This window comes from Bombina bombina, chromosome 7 (assembly GCF_027579735.1).
Source record: "Bombina bombina isolate aBomBom1 chromosome 7, aBomBom1.pri, whole genome shotgun sequence".
Lineage (NCBI taxonomy): Eukaryota > Metazoa > Chordata > Amphibia > Anura > Bombinatoridae > Bombina > Bombina bombina.
In genome coordinates, this window is record NC_069505.1 from 26,960,001 (window position 1) to 26,982,371 (window position 22,371).

The following is a 22,371-nucleotide window of genomic DNA, read 5'->3' on the forward strand; positions in this document are numbered from 1 at the left end:
GACATCATCCAAGATGGTTTCCCTTAGATTCTGATTGGCTGATAGAATTCTATCAGCCAATCGGAATTAAGGCAGAAAAAATCCTATTGGCTGAGGTATATTTGTCTTTATTTTAGCTAGGTAGTTAGTAAATAGTTAATAAGGATTTAGTAACTATTCTACCTAGTTAAAATAAATACAATGTTGCCTGTAAAATAAAAATAAACCCTAAGCTAGATACAATGTAACTATTAGTTATATTGTAGCTAGCTTAGGGTTTATTTTACAGGTAAGTATTTAGTTTTAAATAGGAATAATTTAGGTAATGATAGGAATTTTATTTAGATTTATTTAAATTATATTTAAGTTAGGGGGGGTAAGGGTTAGTGTTAGACTTAGGTTTAGGGGTTAATAACTTTATTATAGTGGCAGCGACTTGGAGGCGGGGTTAATAAATGTATGTAGGTGGCGGAGATGTTAGGGATGGCAGATTAGGCTGCAAAGAATTTTACAGGAGCACCAGAGTAGTGGGTAAAATTGAAATGCTTTATTATGGTTCAATAGGGTACCATTTCCCCATGGTAAAAAAAGACAGAAATAAAGTATAAACAGTTGACAAAAGGCTGTCCGGTTTCGGCTACTGCCTTACTCCTAGCCTGCTTCAAGCCCACTACTCTGGTGCTCCTGTAAAATTCTTAGAGTTTACAATGGCCAACAGTGAGCACAGGTACTGGGTATAACTGTGGAGGAAGAGCTTTTCACTGCATTTGACTGGTCCCTATCTAGGGGTTAAGGAGAACATTGCAGAGCACCTGAAAGCGATGCCAAGGAAGGACTGAGGAAGCCCAGGCACCGGTCTGAAAAGGTGAGCACCCTGCAAGGGGACTCCTATGCACAAATCTACAGCATCTAAGTTTTCAAAGCAACAAACACAGAACCCAGGAGCAGTGAGTCATTTTGGCTTTCATTACTGACTTTTTCATGTCTGTTTGTGCTATCCCGGGGAATAGAATAGAGTGGGTGAGAAGGGGAACACCCACACTATTTGCATCAGTCTATTTAATGCGGTGTTTAGATGAAACTTCATCAATATTTGAATACTACTTGAAGTGCACACACCCTACCCTTTTTCCCCTATATTTCTTGTTGTTATATGGCAGATTAGGGGTTAATAATATTTAACTAATGTTTGCGAGCCGGGAATGCAGCGGTTTAGGGGTTAATATATTTATTATAGTGGCGGCGATGTCCGGTTCGGCAGATTATTTGCGATGTGGGAGGGCCTCAGTTTAGGGGTTAATAGGTAGTTTATGGGTGTTAGTGTACTTTTTAGCACTTTAGTTAAGAGTTTTATGCTACGGTGTTTTCAGACTAGTAATACCGGCGCTATGCAAGTCCCATTGAAAAATTAGGATACGCAATTTACGTAAGTGGATTTGCAGTATTTCCAAGTCTGGACAAAATTGAGCGGTACTCCTGTACCTGCAAGACTCGTAATACCAGCGGGCGTTAAAAAGCAGCGTTGGGACCGGCCAACGCTGCTTTTTAAGCCTAACGCACAACTCGTAATCTAGCCGTAAAACTTTACACTTATTTTGTCAACATTTAAACAGCAAATGAAACTTTAAAAAATAAATCTACTTGTTATTCTCAGACTAATCTTTTCTTTGAATGCTTCACTCTTTCTAACATGATAGAGTGATATTGTTTTTTCAAGTTCGTTTGCACGCAAGTTAAATTGTGCCCGTATTACAAGGTGAAAGAAAACGCGATCGATTGAGCACAATTGAAGTTAACTGTTTTGCAAAACAAAAAAATGTCACTAAACACATCAAAAATACGTTACACTTATAATAACAGTATTCAATAAAAAATAATTACCAGAATATATTACATAAAAAAGTTATAAGGGTTCAAATATATGAAGTCTCCGGTGTTAGGAAAAAAGCCTACAAAGGACTTTAACATAGAAATACATATACATGTCTAAATATATATATATATATATATATATATATATATATATATATATATATATATGTGTGTGTGTACATACTGTATGCATTTATATGTGTATACTTACTGTATATGTATTTATATGTGTATATACAGTATGTATTTACAGACATATATACACATATAAACAAATGTATACATATGTATACATATATAGGCATAAATATATAAAAAAATATATGTAAATAAATAAATGTGCATTGGTGCCCTTTGCGGTCAAAAAGATGAAAACATGTGAATGCATATTAATGCAATATTTATAATTGATAAAGGGCTAGATTACAAAAAAAAGCGCAAATTTAACATGCGCTCCGTAAACAGGCCTGTTTACGGGTGCACGTTAAATAACCAGCCATTACAAGTGGCTGGTTCATTAACCAGAGATCAGATCTCTGGTTAATGAACAAAAATATCTCCAAAAATACAGTGTACGATTCTTATTTAAAAAAAAAAAAAAAAATGGTATCATCTTTATTTTTTATTAAAATAACTGCACAAAGCAGTTATTAGGGGTTAAAGTGAGCAGATGTGGGGTGTTAGAAAAAAAAAACAACAACAACACTGAAAAGTGCCTTTACGTTGAGGTTTATGGAAACTGTGTGATCTCTGTAAATATATATGTATATGCTTATACATATACTGTATATGTATGTGTTAATATGTGTATATACACATATAAGCACATAAATATATATGTATATATATTTAATATTTGCTGCCCATCGCTGCGCGACTTACTCCCCCTTCACTGCGCTAGCTACTGTGCCATATCTATCGGCAACAGAACAAAGCTTCCATGCAATGCAGAGCTGTATTCCTGATGCCTGGATCCCCAGCGTCGGTCCTCAACGGTGGCGGTCCTCAGCGGCGGCGTTCCTCGGCGGCATGGAGGCTCCTCTTCATCTGATGTCCGTCGTAGACTGAAGATTGAATGCAAGGTACAGCAATCAATTTGGGGTACCTTGCATTCCTATTGGCTGAAATTTTTAAATCAGCCAATAGGATTAGAGCTACTGAAATCCTATTGGCTGTTCAAATCAGTCAATAAGATTTCAGTAGTTCTCATCCTATTGGCTGATTTCAAAATTTCAGCCAATAGGAATGAAAGGTACCCCAAAAAACAAGGGGTATCTTGCACTCAATCTTCAGTGTGCGACGGGCGATCACATGAAGAGGAGCCTCCACGCCGCCGAGGACCGCCACCTCCAAGGTCCCCCACTGAGGATCCAGGCATTGGGAACACAGCTCCGCACCTCTGCTCCGTGCCGCCTTCACTCCGCATGAAGATAGAAGATGATGGATCTGTCTGGAAGAAGACCTTCTCTGCCAGACTTCAGGAACAGTGACTACCTATTTGGGGCTTAGGATTAGGCTTTTTTTATTTTTATTTTTGGGGTGTTTTTTTAGATTAGGGTTTTTTGGGCTTGAAAAAGAGCTGATTGCCCTTTTAAGGGTAGTAAAAGAGCTGAATGCCCTTTTAAGGGCAATGCCCATACAAATGCCCCTTTAGGGGCATTGGGTAGTTTAGTTTTTTAGTTTTAGGTTTTTATATTTTGGTTGTTTAGGTGGGTGGGGTTTTTTTTGCTGTTAGGGGGACTTAGTATTTTTTAGAGGTAAAAGATCTGTTTAACTTAGGGCAATGCCCTACAAAAGGCCCTTTTAAGGGCTATTGGTAGTTTAGATTAGGGGATGTTTTTATTTTGGGGGGCTTTTTTATTTTCATAGGGATTAGGTATAATTTTTTTATTTTTGATAATTTTGTTTATTTTTTCTATAATGTTAGACTTTTATATTTTTTGTAATTTAATGTTAGTTTTTTTTTTAATTGTAATTTAGTAGTAATTGTGGTTAATTTAGATGGTGTAAGGTTAGGGGGCTTAGTAATTAAATTAGTTATTTGTGTTGTGGGGGGTTGGCGACGGACGCGTTACAAACTATATATATATATATACAGTATATATACATGTCTAAATTTGTATAAAATTATATATATATATATACAGGTGGCCCTCGTTTTACAACGGTTCAATTTACACCGTTTCAGAATAACAACCTTTTTTTCCAGTCATGTGACTGCTATTGAAAAGCATTGAGAAGCAGTGCATTTATTAAAATAGCCAGTAGGTGGAGCTGTCTGCTTGTGTTGCAGCAAAGCCAAGCAAGCTGAAATTAATCAGTTTAACCAGACCTGAGCTATCGAGCAGATTTCAAAGGAACACGATCTTCCTGTCTATAAATCAGTCCAGATTGGAATGCATAGAAAGAACAATTTGCAGAAAAATGCAAGTGAAGTCTGTGTTGTGTGATTATTTTATTAGGTTTATAATGCTGTTTAGCAAATGTTTTTGTTTATTTAACTTAGTTTAATTATATATTCTGTGTTGTGTGATTATTTTATTAGGTTTATAATGCTGTTTAGCATTTAAAGTCTTCATTTCAAAGCTTTAAAAATAATGTATTAGGTGTTACTTATGACAATTTTGAGAGGGTTCTGGAACCTATCTCCCTCACTTCCCATTGACTTACATTATAAACTAAGTTTCAATTTACAATGGTTTCGATTTACAACCATTCCTTCTGGAACCTAACCCCGGCGTAAACTGAGGGCTACCTGTATATATATGTGTGTGCGTACATATGTATTGTTCATTTATATGTGTATATCATTGTATTGTGTGTGTGTACATATGTATTGTTATTTATATGTGTATATCATTTATATGTGTATATCATTGTATTGTGTGTGTGTACATGTGTATTGTTAATTTATATGTGTATATCATTTATATGTGTATATATGTATATACATACATATATACACATATAAACACATATATACACATATGAAAAATTATATTTCTCCAACATTAATATTTAATAATGTGTTCTACTGTACATATTTCACATTCCAATGTTCTTCACATACATGACAATGTTATTTGTATTGCAAATACATATTTCTTTATATATCTGTATATACATATACCTATTTATCTTTTCCTATATATATATATATATATATATATATATATAGATAGATCGATAGATGATAGATAGATAGATAGATAGATAGATAGATATAGATATCTATTTTACATTAATATCATATATATATATATATATATTTAATCATATGTGAAGAGCATTATTATTTGTATTGTAAATACATATTTCTTTACATATTTGTATATACATATACCTATTTATCTTTATATATATATATATATATATATATATATATATATATATATATATATATTACATTAATATTATCATATATATATATATATATATTTATATATATAAATATATATTTAATAATAAAAAAAATCTATGTGAAGAACATTGTAATGTAAAATATGCATAATGCGCTTGGGGTTTTGCGCTTTAGGTCTAAGGCCACAAGTTAGCGCATGTTAGTTATCTTAAGGAGTGTCATGGAAATAATAAAATATAAAATATTTTTGAAATGTTATAATAACTATTAATAATTATTCTAGATACTGTAATATATATATTATATGGATTAGTTAGAATTTTTAGTACATTTATAATAATTAATAATTATTATTATATTTTTTTTTATGTTATATATTTAATATTTTCATAACACATCTTAAGACAACTAATTCTTCGTATGTGCTAACCCGACAACTCGTTAAACCTAAAGTTCAAATCCCGAAGCTCGTTACGTTTATTCCAATGTTCTTAACATGGAAAAAATATTAATATTAAAAAAATATATATATATATATATATATATATACAAAGTCGCCTGGGCTCCGCACTCACTGCAAGAACTGTAAATTGCCCGGGGTGCATACAAAGAATACACATGTGAAGGAATAAAGGACGCACTCTTCAGGTCTTGACAAACAAGTATTTAATAATACCACATTAGGTGACGTTTCGGGGTAACTAGCCCCGTCCTCAGACCCTGAGGACGGGGCTAGTTACCCCGAAACTTTACCTAATATGGTATTATTAAATACTTGTTTGTCAAGACCCGGAGAGTGCGTCCCTTATTCCTTCACACACACACACACATATATATATCAAAAAACAGTCAAAAGGGAGATTTTTAAAGGGAAGAGGTTACTCCTCTCTTTTTAAAAGAAAGGGAATCAGCACTCTTTTAATTCTTAAAATATATATTTTTTATTTATATCATCCTTGTTCAATACATTAATTAAATTTACAGTGACACAATTACATCAAACCCCCCAAAAATACAAGGTAATGGTTCCTTCTGACTATAGAGCATGCTCTTGTTTTTTAAAAATATGTAGACATAGGCCCAGTCTAAGTTAATATAACGATCCCAGGCTATTTAATCCTAAGTAAAAATATACTTTAGACACATAATACTGCATAGCACTTTGCTCTATACTTAAATCTATTAACCAACATCAGACTGTTTTGTTAACCAATATTGCTACATATTGCATACATGAAAACCAGTCCCCTTTATTCAGAGTCCTGCTAAATTAGAGCAATGTCCGCTGTTTGTCGCGTTACTTTTTCTATAGTTTTCTGTTACAATCTGTTTCCCTTCTTTTTTTTATGTCTAGGAATGGTAAATTCTTTAGACTGGCTTCAAAAGTCAAAAATATATTCCTCTCATTCTTGTTTAAAATGTCAACAAATGCTTTTAATTCCTCTAGGGAACCATCCCATAGTAGCAGGATATCATCAACATATCTTATCCACAAAAGGACTTCAAATAGTTCCCATGTTCCCAGGTGCAGACATGCGTATGTGGGGGCACATACCGCCCCCATTGCTGTCCCTCTCACTTGCCTATATATTCTCCCATCAAAGGAGAATACATTATTTTCTAAGACAGAGATAACAAAAATATTGGTTGCATTTTCATAGCTCTTAATGCACAGAGCAAAGCTTCCAGGGGCTCGATCCGATAAAAATCGTCGCCCGCAAAAGCTGGCGATGCCAATATTTGCGCTGGTTTGGTATCACATATACGGCGTAACCTAGAAGTTACGCGCGTATATTTCTGCCGTCGCCCGTAGTTTTTTGGGCCATAGGCAGGTATACCAAACCAGCGCAGTTTGGTATCCAATATACAGCGTAAGGACTTACGTGGCGAAAATGGAGAAATCTTACTCCATTTTCACCTCGCCACAAAAAGCAGCCGTAAGAAGCCTAACGCTGACTATTGGAGCCCCGTAACTCCCTAAACTAGCTGCTAAATAAACCTAACACCTAACGCATGCGCAATGTCTATCTACCTGTCAACCGCGATCCCCCGCCGCTCAACTCCCAGTCCTACTGCCAGTTTCTGGAAGACACCTTCTTCAAGCAGTGGTACAGGAAGAAGTCTGCATCCTTCAAGAAAAACATGATTTTCATGCAGGACAAGGCTCCATCACACGCGTCCAAGTACTCCACAGCGTGGCTGGCAAGAAAGGGTATAAAAGAAGAAAATCTAATGACATGGCCTCCTTGTTCACCTGATCTGAACCCCATTGAGAACCTGTGGTCCATCATCAAATGTGAGATTTACAAGGAGGGAAAACAGTACACCTCTCTGAACAGTGTCTGGGAGGCTGTGGTTGCTGCTGCACGCAATGTTGATGGTGAACAGATCAAAACACTGACAGAATCCATGGATGGCAGGCTTTTGAGTGTCCTTGCAAAGAAAGGTGGCTATATTGGTCACTGATTTGTTTTTGTTTTGTTTTTGAATGTCAGAAATGTATATTTGTGAATGTTGAGATGTTATATTAGTTTCACTGGTAAAAATAAATAATTGAAATGGGTATATATTTGTTTTTTGTTAAGTTGCCTAATAATTATGCACAGTAATAGTCACCTGCACACACAGATATCCCCCTAAAATAGCTATAACTAAAAACAAACTAAAAACTACTTCCAAAACTATTCAGCTTTGATATTAATGAGTTTTTGGGTTCATTGAGAACATGGTTGTTGTTCAATAATAAAATTAATCCTCAAAAATACAACTTGCCTAATAATTCTGCACTCCCTGTATTATCTATATTAACCCTAAGTATATTATAGTTAATATAGTTATTACATTATATATATTAACTATATTAACCCTAATTATATATATATATATTATATTACTCTTTATTATAGCCTAATTATATTAGGGTTAATATAGTTAATATAGTTACTATAGTATTTATATTAACTATATTAACTCTATCTAACCCTAACACCCCTAACTAAATTCTTATTAAATAAATCTAATTTATATTATAAACTAAAATATTCCTATTTAAATCTAAATACTTACCTATAAAATAAACCCTAAGATAGCTACAATATAATTAATAATTACATTGTAGCTATGTTTGGGTTTATATTTATTTTACAGGTAAATTGTTAATTATTTTAACTAGGTATAATAGCTATTAAATAGTTATTAACTATTTAATACCTACCTATTTGAATCTGATTGGCTGATTCAATCAGCCAATCAGATTTTTCTACCTTAATTCCGATTGGCTGATAGAATCCTATCAGCCAATCGGAATTCGACGGACGCCATCTTGGATGACGTCATTTAACGGTACCTCATTCGTCGTTCAGTCGTCGGCCGGGATGGATGCTCCGTGTCGGAGGAGCGACGAATGAAGATTGAAGATGCCGTTTGATGGAAGATGCTGCCGGATGGAAGAAGACTTTGCTGTCGCTTGGATAAAGACATCGCCCGGATCGGATGAGGAGTTCGGCCGGGTGTGGTGAAGACAAGGTAGGGAGATCTTCAGGGGGGTAGTGTTAGGTTTATTTAAGGGGGGTTTGGGTTAGATTAGGGGTATGTGGATGGTGGGTTGTAATGTTGGGGGGTGGTATTGTGTTTTTTTTTTCAGGCAAAAGAGCAGTTTTCTTTGGGGCATGCCCCCACAAAAGGCCCTTTTAAGGGCTGGTAAGGTAAAAGAGCTTTGAACTTTTTTTAATTTAGAATAGGGTAGGGAATTTTTTTTATTTTGGGGGGCTTTATTATTTTATTAGGGGGCTTAGAATAGGTGTAATTAGCCTAAAAATCTTGTAATCTTTTTTTTTATTTTTTGTAATTTAGTGTTTTTTTTTTTTTTGTAATTTAGTTTAATTTATTTAATAGTATTTTTAGATAGATATTTGTAGTTTATTGAATGTATTGATAGTGTAGGTGTATTTGTAACTTAGGTTAGGATTTATTTTACAGGTAATTGGGTAATTATTTTAACTAGGTAGCTATTAAATAGTTAATAACTATTTAATAGCTATTATACCTAGTTAAAATAATTAACAATTTACCTGTAAAATAAATATAAACCCTAACATAGCTACAATGTGATTATTAATTATATTGTAGCTATCTAACGGCTAGATTTAGAGTTGGGCGGTAGCCATGAAAACCAGCGTTAGAGGCTCCTAACGCTGGTTTTTACCGCCCTCTGGTATTTGGAGTCAGTCAGGAAAGGGTCTAACGCTCACTTTGCAGCCATGACTTTTCCATACCGCAGATCCCCCTACGCCATTTGTGTATCCTATCTTTTCAATGGGATCTTCCTAACGCCGGTATTTAGAGCCGTGGCTGAAGTGAGCGTTAGAAATCTAACAACAAAATCTAACGACACTAACACCCATAAACTACCTATGTACCCCTAAACCGAGGCCCCCCCACACCGCCGCCACTCTATTATTATATATTTTTTTAACCCCTAATCTGCCGCTCCGTACACCGCCGCCAGCTACATTATCCCTATGTACCCCTAATCTGCTGCCCCTAACATTGCCGACCCCTATATTATATTTATTAACCCCTAATCTGCCCCCCCCAACGTCGCCGCTACCTTACCTACACTTATTAACCCCTAATCTGCCGACCGAACCGCACCGCTACTATAATAAATGTATTAACCCCTAATCCGCCTCACTCCCGCCTCAATAACCCTATAATAAATAGTATTAACCCCTAATCTGCCCTCCCTAACATCGCCGACACCTAACTTCAAACATTAACCCCTAATCTGCCGACCGGAGCTCACCGCTATTCTAATAAATTTTTTAACCCCTAAAGCTAAGTCTTACCCTAACACTAACACCCCCCTAAGTTAAATATAATTTAAATCTAACGAAATAAATTAACTCTTATTATATAAATTATTCCTATTTAAAGCTAAATACTTACCTGTAAAATAAACCCTAATATAGCTACAATATAAATTATAATTATATTGTAGCTATTTTAGGATTAATATTTATTTTACAGGCAACTTTGTAATTATTTTAAACAGGTACAATAGCTATTAAATAGTTAATAACTATTTAATAGCTAAAATAGTTAAAATAATTACAAAATTACCTGTAAAATAAATCCTAACCTAAGTTACAATTAAACCTAACACTACACTATCAATAAATTAATTAAATAAAATACCTACAAATAACTACAATGAAATATACTAACTAAAGTACAAAAAATAAAAAAGAACTAAGTTACAAAAAATAAAAAAATATTTACCAACATTAGAAAAATATTACAATTTTAAACTAATTACACCTACTCTAAGCCCCCTAATAAAATAACAAAGACCCCCAAAATAAAAAAATGCCCTACCCTATTCTAAATTAAAAAAGTTCAAAGCTCTTTTAACTTACCAGCCCTGAAAAGGGCCCTTTGCGGGGCATGCCCCAAAGAATTCAGCTCTTTTGCCTGTAAAAAAAAACCATACAATACCCCCCCCCAACATTACAACCCACCACCCACATACCCCTAATCTAACCCAAACCCCCCTTAAATAAACCTAACACTAAGCCCCTGAAGATCTCCCTACCTTGTCTTCACCATGCCAGGTTCACCGATTGGTCCAGAAGAAGGTCCGAAGTCTTGATCCAAGCCCAAGCGGGGGGCTGAAGAGTGACGTCCATCCTCGGGCTGAAGTCTGGATCCAAGCGGCAGCTGAAGAAATCCATCATCGGGCTGAAGTCTTGATCCAAGCGGGCGCTGAAGAAGTCCATCATCGGGATGAAGTCTTCTATGAAGCAGCATCTTCAATCTTCTTTCTTCCGGAGCCATCATCTTCCAGCCGACGCGGTACATCCTCTTCTACCGACGCCTACTCGCCGAATGACGGTTCCTTTAAATGATGTCATCCAAGATGGCGTCCCTCGAATTCCGATTGGCTGATAGGATTCTATCAGCCAATCGGAATTAAGGTAGGAAAATTCTGATTGGCTGATGGAATCAGCCAATCAGAATCAAGTTCAATCCGATTGGCTGATCCAATCAGCCAATCAGATTGAGCTCGCATTCTATTGGCTGATCGGAACAGCCAATAGAATGCGAGCTCAATCTGATTGGCTGATTGGATCAGCCAATCGGATTGAACTTGAATCTAGAATCCTAGAATCCTAGAATCCTATCAGCCAATCGGAATTCGAGGGACGCCATCTTGGATGACGTCCCTTAAAGGAACCTTCATTCGTCGTTAGTCCATCGGTGAAGAAGGATGGCTCCGCGTCGGCTGGAAGATGATGGCTCCGGAAGAAAGAAGATTGAAGATGCTGCTTCATAGAAGACTTCATCCGATGATGGACTTCTTCAGCCGCCGCTTGGATCCAGACTTCAGCCCGATGATGGATTTCTTCATCCGCCGCTTGGATCCAGACTTCAGCCCGAGGATGGACGTCACTCTTCAGCCCCCCGCTTGGGCTTGGATCAAGACTTCGGACCCTCTTCTGGAACGATCGGTGAACCTGGCATGGTGAAGACAAGGTAGGGAGATCTTCAGGGGCTTAGTGTTAGGTTTAATTAAGGGGGGGTTTGTGTTAGATTAGGGGTATGTGGGTGGTGGGTTGTAATGTTGGGGGGGTATTGTATGTTTTTTTTTTACAGGCAAAAGAGCTGAATTCTTTGGGGCATGCCCCGCAAAGGGCCCTTTTCAGGGCTTGTAAGGTAAAAGAGCTTTGAACTTTTTTAATTTAGAATAGGGTAGGGCATTTTTTTATTTTGGGGGTCTTTGTTATTTTATTAGGGGGCTTAGAGTAGGTGTAATTAGTTTAAAATTGTTGTAATATTTTTCTAATGTTGGTAAATATTTTTTTATTTTTTGTAACTTAGTTCTTTTTTATTTTTTTTACTTTAGTTAGTTTATTTCATTGTATTTATTTGTAGGTATTGTATTTAATTAATTTATTGATAGTGTAGTGATAGGTTTAATTGTAGGTACTTGTAGGTAGTTTATTTAATTAATTTATTGATAGTGTAGTGTTAGGTTTAATTGTAACTTAGGTTAGGATTTATTTTACAGGTAATTTTGTAATTATTTTAACTATTTTAGCTATTAAATAGTTATTAACTATTTAATAGCTATTGTACCTGGTTAAAATAATTACAAAGTTGCCTGTAAAATAAATATTAATCCTAAAATAGCTACAATATAATTATAATTTATATTGTAGCTATATTAGGGTTTATTTTACAGGTAAGTATTTAGCTTTAAATAGGAATAAGTTATTTAATAAGAGTTAATTTATTTCGTTAGATTTAAATTATATTTAACTTAGGGGGGTGTTAGTGTTAGGGTTAGACTTAGCTTTAGGGGTTAATCCATTTATTAGACTAGCGGCGAGATCCGATCGGCAGATTAGGGGTTAATAAGTGTAGGTAGCTGGCGGCGACGTTGTGGGGGGGCAGATTAGGGGTTAATTAATATAATATAGGGGTCGGCTGTGTTGGGGCAGCAGATTAGGGGTACATAACTATAATGTATGTTAAAATAAATAAATATAATATAGGGGTCGGCGGTATACGGAGCGGCAGATTAGGGGTTAATAATAATATGCAGGGGTCAGCGATAGCGGGGGCGGCAGATTAGGGGTTAATAAGTGTAAGGTTAGGGGTGTTTAGACTCGGGGTACATGTTAGAGTGTTAGGTGCAGACGTAGGAAGTGTTTCCCCCTAGTAAACAATGGGGCTGCGTTGCTGAACGCTGCTTTTTTGCAGGTGTTAGGTTTTTTTTAAGCTCAAACAGCCCCATTGTTTTCTATGGGGAATCATGCACGAGCACGTTTTTGAAGCTGGCCGCGTCCTTAAGCAACGCTGGTATTTAGAGTTGCAGTGGCGGTAAATATGCTCTACGCTCCTTTTTTGGAACCTAACGCAGCCATTCTGTGAACTCTAAATACCAGCGGTATTTAAAAGGTGCGGGGGGAAAAAAGCACGCGTAGCTAACGCACCCCTTTGGCCGCAGAACTCTAAATCTAGCCTTAAGGGTTTATTTTATAGGTAAGTATTTAGATTTAAATAGGAATATTTTAATTAATAATATTAATATTAGATTTATTTTAATAAGAGTTTAGTTAGGATGTTAGAGTTAGATAGGGTTATTATACTTAATATATATATATATATATATAATATAATAACGATATTAACTATATTAACCCTAATATAATTAGGGTTAATATAGCTGGCGGCGGTGTAGGGGGATTAGATTAGGGGTTAATACATTTATTATAGGTGGCCGCGGTGTAGGGGGATGTAGATTGTAGGCAAAAGAGCAGTTTACTTTGTGACAAAGCCCCGCCAAAAGCCCTGTTCAGGGCTATTTGTAGGGTTAGACTTAGGTTTAGTGGTAGGGATAGTTTAGTATTTCAGGGGTTAAATAATTTAATATAGATGGCGGCGGGGTAGAGGGATTAGATTAGGGGTTAATAATTTTAAAATAGATAGCGGCGGGGTAGGGGCTCACTTTAGGGGGTAGGTAAGGTAGATGGCGGCGGTGTTAGGGGCTCACTTTAGGGGGTTATAGATTTAATATAGATGGCGGCGGTTTAGGGGTTAATAACTTTATTAGGTTGCGGCGGGGTTTGGGAGCGGCGGTTTAGGGGTTAATACATATTTTATTGTTAGGCTAGTGAGGGGGGATATCGGATAGAGGGTTAGACGTGTCGGGCTATGTTAGGGAGGCGTGTTAGACGTGTCGGGCTATGTTAGGGAGGCGTGTTAGACAGTGCGGGTGATTTCATAATTTAGTCAGGTTTTGTAGGCGCCGGCAGTTTCTAACGTGGCGCAAGTCACTGGCAATGCAAGAAATTTGTACTTGCGCAGATTTCTGGACATCGCTGGTTTATCCGACTTACGGCACGTTAGCATCTGACGGCGCCATATATTGGATAGCTCGAGATGCAAGCTGAAACTGCGGGCGACGCGGGTTCCTCGCTTGCGCCGCAAACTACGCCGTATATCGGATCACGCCCCCGAACTGAAAAACAGTTTTTTTTCAGTTCTGGAAGCTTTGCTCTGTGCATTAAGAGCTATGAAAATGCACGCAATATTTGTGTTATCTCTGCTGGTTTATGGTGTGACTTGTGTTTGATATTCAACATTAAAGGATCCAACGGAAACTACTTTGCTACAACTGTTTTTCTTCAATCACGGAGATACTTTGGCCTCTATTTATGAAAGGTCTTGCGGACCTGATCCGACAGTGCGGATCAGGTCCGCAAGACCTCGCTGAATGCAGATAGCAATACGCTCTCCGTATTCAGCATTGCACCAGCAGCTCACAAGAGCTGCTGGTGCAACGCCGCCCCCTGCTGACTCACGCCCAATCGGCCGCCAGCAGGGAGGTGTCAATCAACCCGATCGTACTCGATCGGGTTGAATTGTGGCGATTCCTGTCCGCCTGCTCAGAGCAGGCGGTCAGGGTTATGGAGCAGCGGGGTCAGGATGCCCCACGGAAACTGGATATCTAATATACTACCACGAACAGTGAGTTTTTAAACTGTGCACAGCCCAAGATTGACACAGATATATCACTCTTTTTGGCAACACCTTTGCTTAATGCCTCATCGTAAGGGATAATACATTTCTGTCTCATAGCGAACATTCAGCATCTGTTTATGAACATTCAGCATCTGTTTATGAACATTCAGCATTTGTTTATGAACATTCAGCATCTGTTTATGAACATTCAGCATCTGTTTATGAACATTCAGCATTTGTTTATGAACATTCAGCATCTGTTTATGAACATTCAGCATCTGTTTATGAACATTCAGCATTTGTTTATGAACATTCAGCATCTGTTTATGAACATTCAGCATTTGTTTATGAATATTCAGCATCTGTTTATGAACATTCAGCATTTGTTTATGAACATTCAGCATCTGTTTATGAACATTCAGCATTTGTTTATGAACATTCAGCATCTGTTTATGAACATTCAGCATCTGTTTATGAACATTCAGCATCTGTTTATGAACATTCAGCATTTGTTTATGAACATTCAGCATCTGTTTATGAACATTCAGCATCTGTTTATGAACATTCAGCATTTGTTTATGAACAATCAGCATCTGTTTATGAACATTCAGCATCTGTTTATGAACATTCAGCATTTGTTTATGAACATTCAGCATCTGTTTATGAACATTCAGCATCTGTTTATGAACATTCAGCATTTGTTTATGAACATTCAGCATCTGTTTATGAACATTCAGCATCTGTTTATGAACATTCAGCATTTGTTTATGAACATTCAGCATCTGTTTATGAACATTCAGCATCTGTTTATGAACATTCAGCATCTGTTTAGTATTAATGTTTTATGATATTTTGCTGTATGTACTATGAAATCATTTTGCTATATAATTAATACGCATATGTTACTACCTACGGTATTGTCTCTGCATTAATTGCTTTTAGTATATATTTTATTGATGCCGGCATCATTTTCCAGATATCAAATGTTTTAAACATTTATTTTTTAATTAAATATTATCTATTTATATTATTTCTTGTCATATCCAACTGTACTCCCATTTTGTCTCTTTTCGTGTCATATCCATATATTTGTTTTTTTCTATTAAAATAATATATTATTTATATATATATATATATATATATATATATATATATATATATTTTGTCATGTCCAATATAATCTATATATAACATAGAAATCGATTGTAACTACTTATTTCCTTTTTTCTGGTTAGCTCCAACCACGGAGCGCTTTTGTGCCGCCCCATCTGTTTTTTCTACCGCTAAGATTACTTTCTTGAGGAAACGGTAATCAAACAGGGACAGTTAGCTTTTAACCTATTTAGCTAGCTCTCACACCACCCTCCAATTTGTACAATTCCCCTGTATCCTTTACATAGGATGGGAGCGGAGTAATTAGAACTACAGGCGAAACCTTGACGCGTGTAATCCCTACACGCTATCATTCACGCTACCAGATGAAGGAGGTTGACAGCTACCATTAATAAATACACTCGTTTGGATACAAGCTCCTGGCAACGGGAGGCCAGGAAGTCACTGAAGGAGCTCGATCAACAAACCTCGCTAAGGGCAGCTGAGCGTTAAGGTACTCTGAAACTCCTATTACCCTAAGTTTTTTGGATACCAAAGTGCGGTTCTGGCCGCAAGATTGCTTTTGGTACCAATATAGAGCTCATGGAGCATGGTTCAAAAAGGGACTGCAGCCCTTTAAAAATTAGTGAGCTGACATTGCTTTAATTTAGCAGGACTCTGAATAAAGGGGACTGGTTTTCATGTATGCAATATGTAGCAATATTGGTTAACATAACAGTCTGATGTTGGTTAATAGATTTAAGTATAGAGTAAAGTGGTATGCAGTATTATGTGTCTAAAGTATATTTTTGCTTAGGATTAAATAGCCTGGGATCATTATATCAGCTTAGACCGGGCCTATATCTACATATTTTTAAAAAACAAGAGCATGCTCTATAGTCAGAAGGAACCATTACCTTGTATTTTTGGGGGGTTTGATGTAATTGTGTCACTGTGAGTACGTTTAATTAATGGATTGAACAAGGATGATATAAATAAAAAATATATATTTTTAAGAATAAAAAGTGATGATACCCTTTCTTTTAAAAAGGGAGGAGTAAACTCTTCCCTTTAAAAATCTCCCTTTTGATGTGTTTTGATATCTAATTTAAAGGGCTAGCACCATAACCTGTTCAAGGTAATTTAAATAAATTGGATTAAAGTATAATCTCTCTATCAAAAAATAAATAAATATATATATATACGGTATATATATGATAATGTTAATGTAAAATACATATCTATACCTATATATCTATAGGAATAGGTATATATAGGTATATATAGATAAATGTAGAAATATGTACTTACAATAATAAGTACATTGTCCTGTATGTGAAGAACATAGGAATGTGAAACATTAATAACTCCTCTCTATGGGGAGAAAAAGTTAATGCAGTTGCGACATCTGAGGTACTGAAGTTTGCACGCTTCGGCTTTCTCTACTTGCGATTTGTCTCATGCACGCTACCCGATGCCCACAATAAGCGCTAAATACTGCTACACTTGCAATTGAGCCCTTAAAGTGTTATTTAAAGCGCCTCAGTAATAATTATCAAGTGAGCTTGATTAGGCTTTGTACAGTCCAGTCTAATGTTTCGATGCTCTCGCAGGAAAATAATCTCATTCATAACTGAAACAAATCCAGATCTAATCGCTTGTGCACACGTCACATAGTGACCCATCTCACTTACCTGTAATGAACCAGCAGAAAGTGAACAGGCCGAGAATCCCTTCTATTATGTATGAGAGAGTTTCACTTACAAGTCTTAGTGGTAGTAACAGAAACCCTAATAAAGTGGTAGATCCGGCCACAATCAGGTAGATAGGAATGTTTGGTTGAATTGGACAGTACTCAATAGATATTGCACCTGCAGACGTAAACACAGTTATTACAAATGGTTATAGGATCCGTAACGCTTGTGCATGCTCTCTATAATGTGCTATAGGGAGCAGTTATATGGTGCAATAGGAAGAGTTATAGGGAGCAGTTATATGGTGCAATAGGGGGAGTTATAGGGAGCAGTTATATGGTACAATAGGAGGAGTTATAGGGAGCGGTTATATGGTGCAATAAGAGGAGTTATAGGGAGCAGTTATATGGTGCAATAGGAGGAGTTATAGGGAGCAGTTTTATGGTGCAATAGGAGGAGTTATAGGGAGCAGTTATATTGTGTAATAGGAGGAATTATAGGGAGTAGTTATATGGTGCAATAGGAGGAGTTATAGGGAGCAGTTATATAGTGCAGTAGGAGGAGTTATAGGGAGCAGTTATATGGTGCAATAGGAGGAGTTATAGGGAGCAGTTATATGGTACAATAGGAGGAGTTATAGCAAGCAGTTATATGGTGCAATAGGAGGAGTTATAGGGAGCAGTTATATGGTGCAATAGGAGGAGTTATAGGGAGCAGTTATATGGTACAATAGGAGGAGTTATAGGGAGCAGTTATATTGTGTAATAGGAGGAATTATAGGGAGTAGTTATATGGTACAATAGGAGGAGTTATAGGGAGCAGTTATATAGTGCAGTAGGAGGAGTTATAGGGAGCAGTTATATGGTACAATAGGAGGAGTTATAGGGAGCAGTTATATGGTGCAATAGGAGGAGTTATAGCAAGCAGTTATATGGTGCAATAGGAGGAGTTATAGGGAGCAGTTATATTGTGTAATAGGAGGAATTATAGGGAGTAGTTATATGGTACAATAGGAGGAGTTATAGGGAGCAGTTATATAGTGCAGTAGGAGGAGTTATAGGGAGCAGTTATATGGTACAATAGGAGGAGTTATAGGGAGCAGTTATATGGTACAATAGGAGGAGTTATAGCAAGCAGTTATATGGTGCAATAGGAGGAGTTATAGGGAGCAGTTATATGGTGCAATAGGAGGAGTTATAGGGAGCAGTTATATGGTACAATAGGAGGAGTTATAGGGAGCAGTTATATTGTGCAATAGGAAGAGTTATAGGGAGCAGTTATATGGTGCAATAGGAGGAGTTATAGGGAGCAGTTATATGGTGCAATAGGGGAGCTATAAGGATCAGTTATATGGTGCAATAGGAGGAGTTATAGGGAGCAGTTATATGGTGCAATAGGAGGAGTTATAGGGAGCAGTTATATGGTGCAATAGGAGGAGTTATAGGGAGCAGTTATATGGTGCAATAGGAGGAGTTATAGGGAGCAGTTATACGGTGCAATAGGAGGAGTTATAGGGAGCGGTTATATGGTGTAATAGGAGGAGTTATAGGGAGCAGTTATATGGTGCAATAGGAGGAGTTATAGGAAGCCGTTATATGCTGCAATTGGAGGAGTTATAGAGAGTGGTTATATTGTGTGATAAAAGTAGTTATAGGAAACAGTTATATGCTGCAATAGGAGGAATTATAGGGAGCAGTTATATGGTGCAATAGGAGCAGATATAGGGAGCAGTTATATGGTGAAATAGGAGGAGTTATATGGTGCAATACACATACAGTGAATTTAGCAAAAGAACTTTACTGTTATAAGACATAGTATTATTTGTTCTCACCTATGACAATCATTGCAATGCTGATAAATGTCCATAATGTCAGTGTAAAGTATGAACCATCTGGAAAGAAAATTATAAACAGTAATAGAATTGTGAAAAGCAAAGGAAAATAACAGCAATATATTTATATATTTACTTAATTTCATGGGCGTATTTCAAAAGTCCATAATCCAAGAGAATAATTATACTCAAAGCAGCAAGTCACCTAAATTGTGTCCATAAAAAGCTTAGCTAAAATACCAGTTATCGGCCCAGTATCTGCATTAGAGTATCACAGAGATGCATATTAAATGTGTTAGACCATCCAGGAAGGTAAGGGGGCCAGACAGTGTGGCAGTCGATGTTAAAACTATAGGCCCTGAGGGCCGGGTGTTACAATTGGCCCTAGCGGCAGTGTGGTTGTCGATGCTGCCTGAATGGCGATAGGCCCGAAAGTATGGATATGTGCCAGGCAAAAAATAGGCCCAATTGGTAGTGTGGCGGTAGAAACAGCCTAAGGGTCACTAGGCCCTGAACTAATAGGCCCCGGTTGGATTCAATTAAGTGCTGGGGCTTGCATATGTTTGAATTGGGTCTGTACAACAGGGGGACCATACAAATTTAGGATCAGAGCCTGTACTGGGGCATGAGGTGTGGACACAGTAGTGACCATTGCAGCCGCAGTAGAAGACAGTAAATTAGACACTGCTGACATTGCAGATGGTGGTACTGCCTCAAATAATGAGGTTACCTGCATGCTTGGAATAATTGGTATATTTTCTTGACGCAGATTAACTACCCTAGCAGCCTGCTCTAACTCCTGATTTGGCTGAGACTATCTCTAAATTATCAATATCATGTTCAACATAAGCTGAATGTATTTGTGCAGATATGACATGCTGATGTTGTGTTGGAGGGATGATATCTATATCATCCATGTTTTGTGCAGGGTTACTTATTTGCTTGTTTGATTTTGCAGTTCCAGATGAATTCTGTTCATCCTGGTAACGTCTGGGTGGGAGAACAGAACGCCTAGAATGCTGCATAATTGGACTTTCAAGCACAGAAAACACATCTCAGCCTGGATCGGATGGAGAAGAGGAAGTTGCTTGGATGACGTCAGCTTTTAACAGGTAAGGAGGGGCCTTCCCTACTCTACAACAATGTTTCAACACTATACCAACCCTCTTCTCCTATCTCACTATCCTACAGCCTTAACCCTTAGCATGCTCCAGGCCAATGCTAGGCCCTACACTAACTTATTAAATGTGTAAGACCATCCAGGATACATCAGTAATGAATCTGGTGCATCTTTGTTTTCTAAAATCACATTGAGGAAACGTGTATGGTAATAACAACAATAATATATGGTGGAAGAGAACTTCATGTCAAATTCAGCATCTGGTGTCCGCTCCAATCAAACTTTCTCTTGTTAAGTGTATCCAGTCCACGGATCATCCATTACTTATGGGATATTAACTCCTCCCCAACAGGAAGTGCAAGAGGATTCACCCAGCAGAGCTGCTATATAGCTCCTCCCCTAACTGCCATTACCAGTCATTCTCTTGCAACGAATAGATAGGATGTGTGAGAGGACTGTGGTGATTATACTTAGTTTTATACCTTCAATCAAAAGTTTGTTATTTTATAATAGCACCGGAGTGTGTTATTCCTTCTCTGGTAGAATTTGAAGAAGAATCTACCTGAGTTTTTCTATGATTTTAGCCGGAGTAGTTAAGATCATATTGCTGTTTCTCGGCCATCTGAGGAGAGGTAAACTTCAGATCAGGGGACAGCGGGCAGATTAATCTGCAAAGAGGTATGTAGCAGCTTATTATTTTCTGACAATGGAATTGATGAGAAAATTCTGCCATACCGATATAATGTAAACTCAGCCTTAAATGCAGTAGCAGCAACTGGTATCAGGCTGTCATGTATGTATATTTTACACTTCAGTATTCTGGGGAATGGCACTTCACTGGAATTATACTGTATGCATAAAACTTTAGCCTAATTTGCAGGGACTAGCAGGGACTAGCAACAGGCTTTTTAATAACACTCAATTTATTAATGTTAAACGTTTTTTGCTGGCATGTAAAATCGTTTAATTTTCTGAGGTACTGGGTGAAAAAATGTTTTGGGCACTATTTTTTTCCACTTGGCAGTCGTTTTATTTAATTTATGACAGTTTACTGATCTCTCTCACTGTTATGTGTGAGGGAGAGGGGCCTTTTTTGGTGCTTTTGCTACGCATCAAAAAATTCAGTCAGAAGTTTATTGTCTTCCCTGCATGATCTGGTTCATCTCTACAGAACTCAGGGGTCTTCAAAACTTGTTTTGAGGGAGGTAATCACTCACAGCAGAGCTGTGAGATTGTAGTTGACTGTGATAAAAAAACGTTTATTTCTGTATTATTTTTTTTTATTTTTTTTCTGCTATCAGGGTTAGTTATCCTTTGCTAATGGGAGCAATCCTTTGCTAAAATTGTGTTTTTTACAAAGATTTGATGCTATAACTTTTCAGTTTATTAATTTTCAACTGTCATAACTTTTTCTGTGCTTCTTATAGGCACAGTACGTTTTCATATTATAGTAAATTACTTGAAAAGTATTTCCAAGTTGCTAGTTTATTTGCTAGTGTGTTAAACATGTCTGATTCAGAGGAAGATATCTGTGCTATATGTGCTAAAGCCAAAGTGGAGCCCAATAGAAATTTATGTACTAACTGTATTGATGCTACTTTAAATAAAAGTCAATCTGTACAAATTGAACATATTTCACCAAACAACGAGGGGAGAGTTATGCCGACTAACTCGCCTCACGTGTCAGTACCTGCATCTCCCGCTCGGGAGGTGCGTGATATTGTAGCGCCGAGTACATCTGGGCGGCCATTACAAATCACATTACAGGATATGGCTACTGTTATGACTGAAGTTTTGGCTAAATTACCAGAACTAAGAGGTAAGCGTGATCACTCTGGGGTGAGAACAGAGTGCGCTGATAATATTAGGGCCATGTCAGACACTGCGTCACAAT

The 22,371-nt window shown here is 37.0% G+C and overlaps 1 protein-coding gene across 1 annotated transcript in view; it reads right to left on the reverse strand.

Moving 5' to 3' along the window:
- LOC128636190 (transmembrane protein 272-like) overlaps positions 1-20,382 on the reverse strand; it is a 45,708-nt gene extending 25,326 nt beyond the window's left edge. Inside the window, exons 1-3 of the mRNA XM_053689237.1 lie at positions 20,292-20,382; positions 19,358-19,417; positions 17,527-17,703 (exon numbers count right to left, since the gene is read on the reverse strand). Coding sequence (XP_053545212.1) covers positions 17,527-17,703; positions 19,358-19,417; positions 20,292-20,382 — 328 coding nt within the window. The remainder of the gene's footprint in view (positions 1-17,526; positions 17,704-19,357; positions 19,418-20,291) is intronic.
- Positions 20,383-22,371: the final 1,989 nt, after the last annotated feature.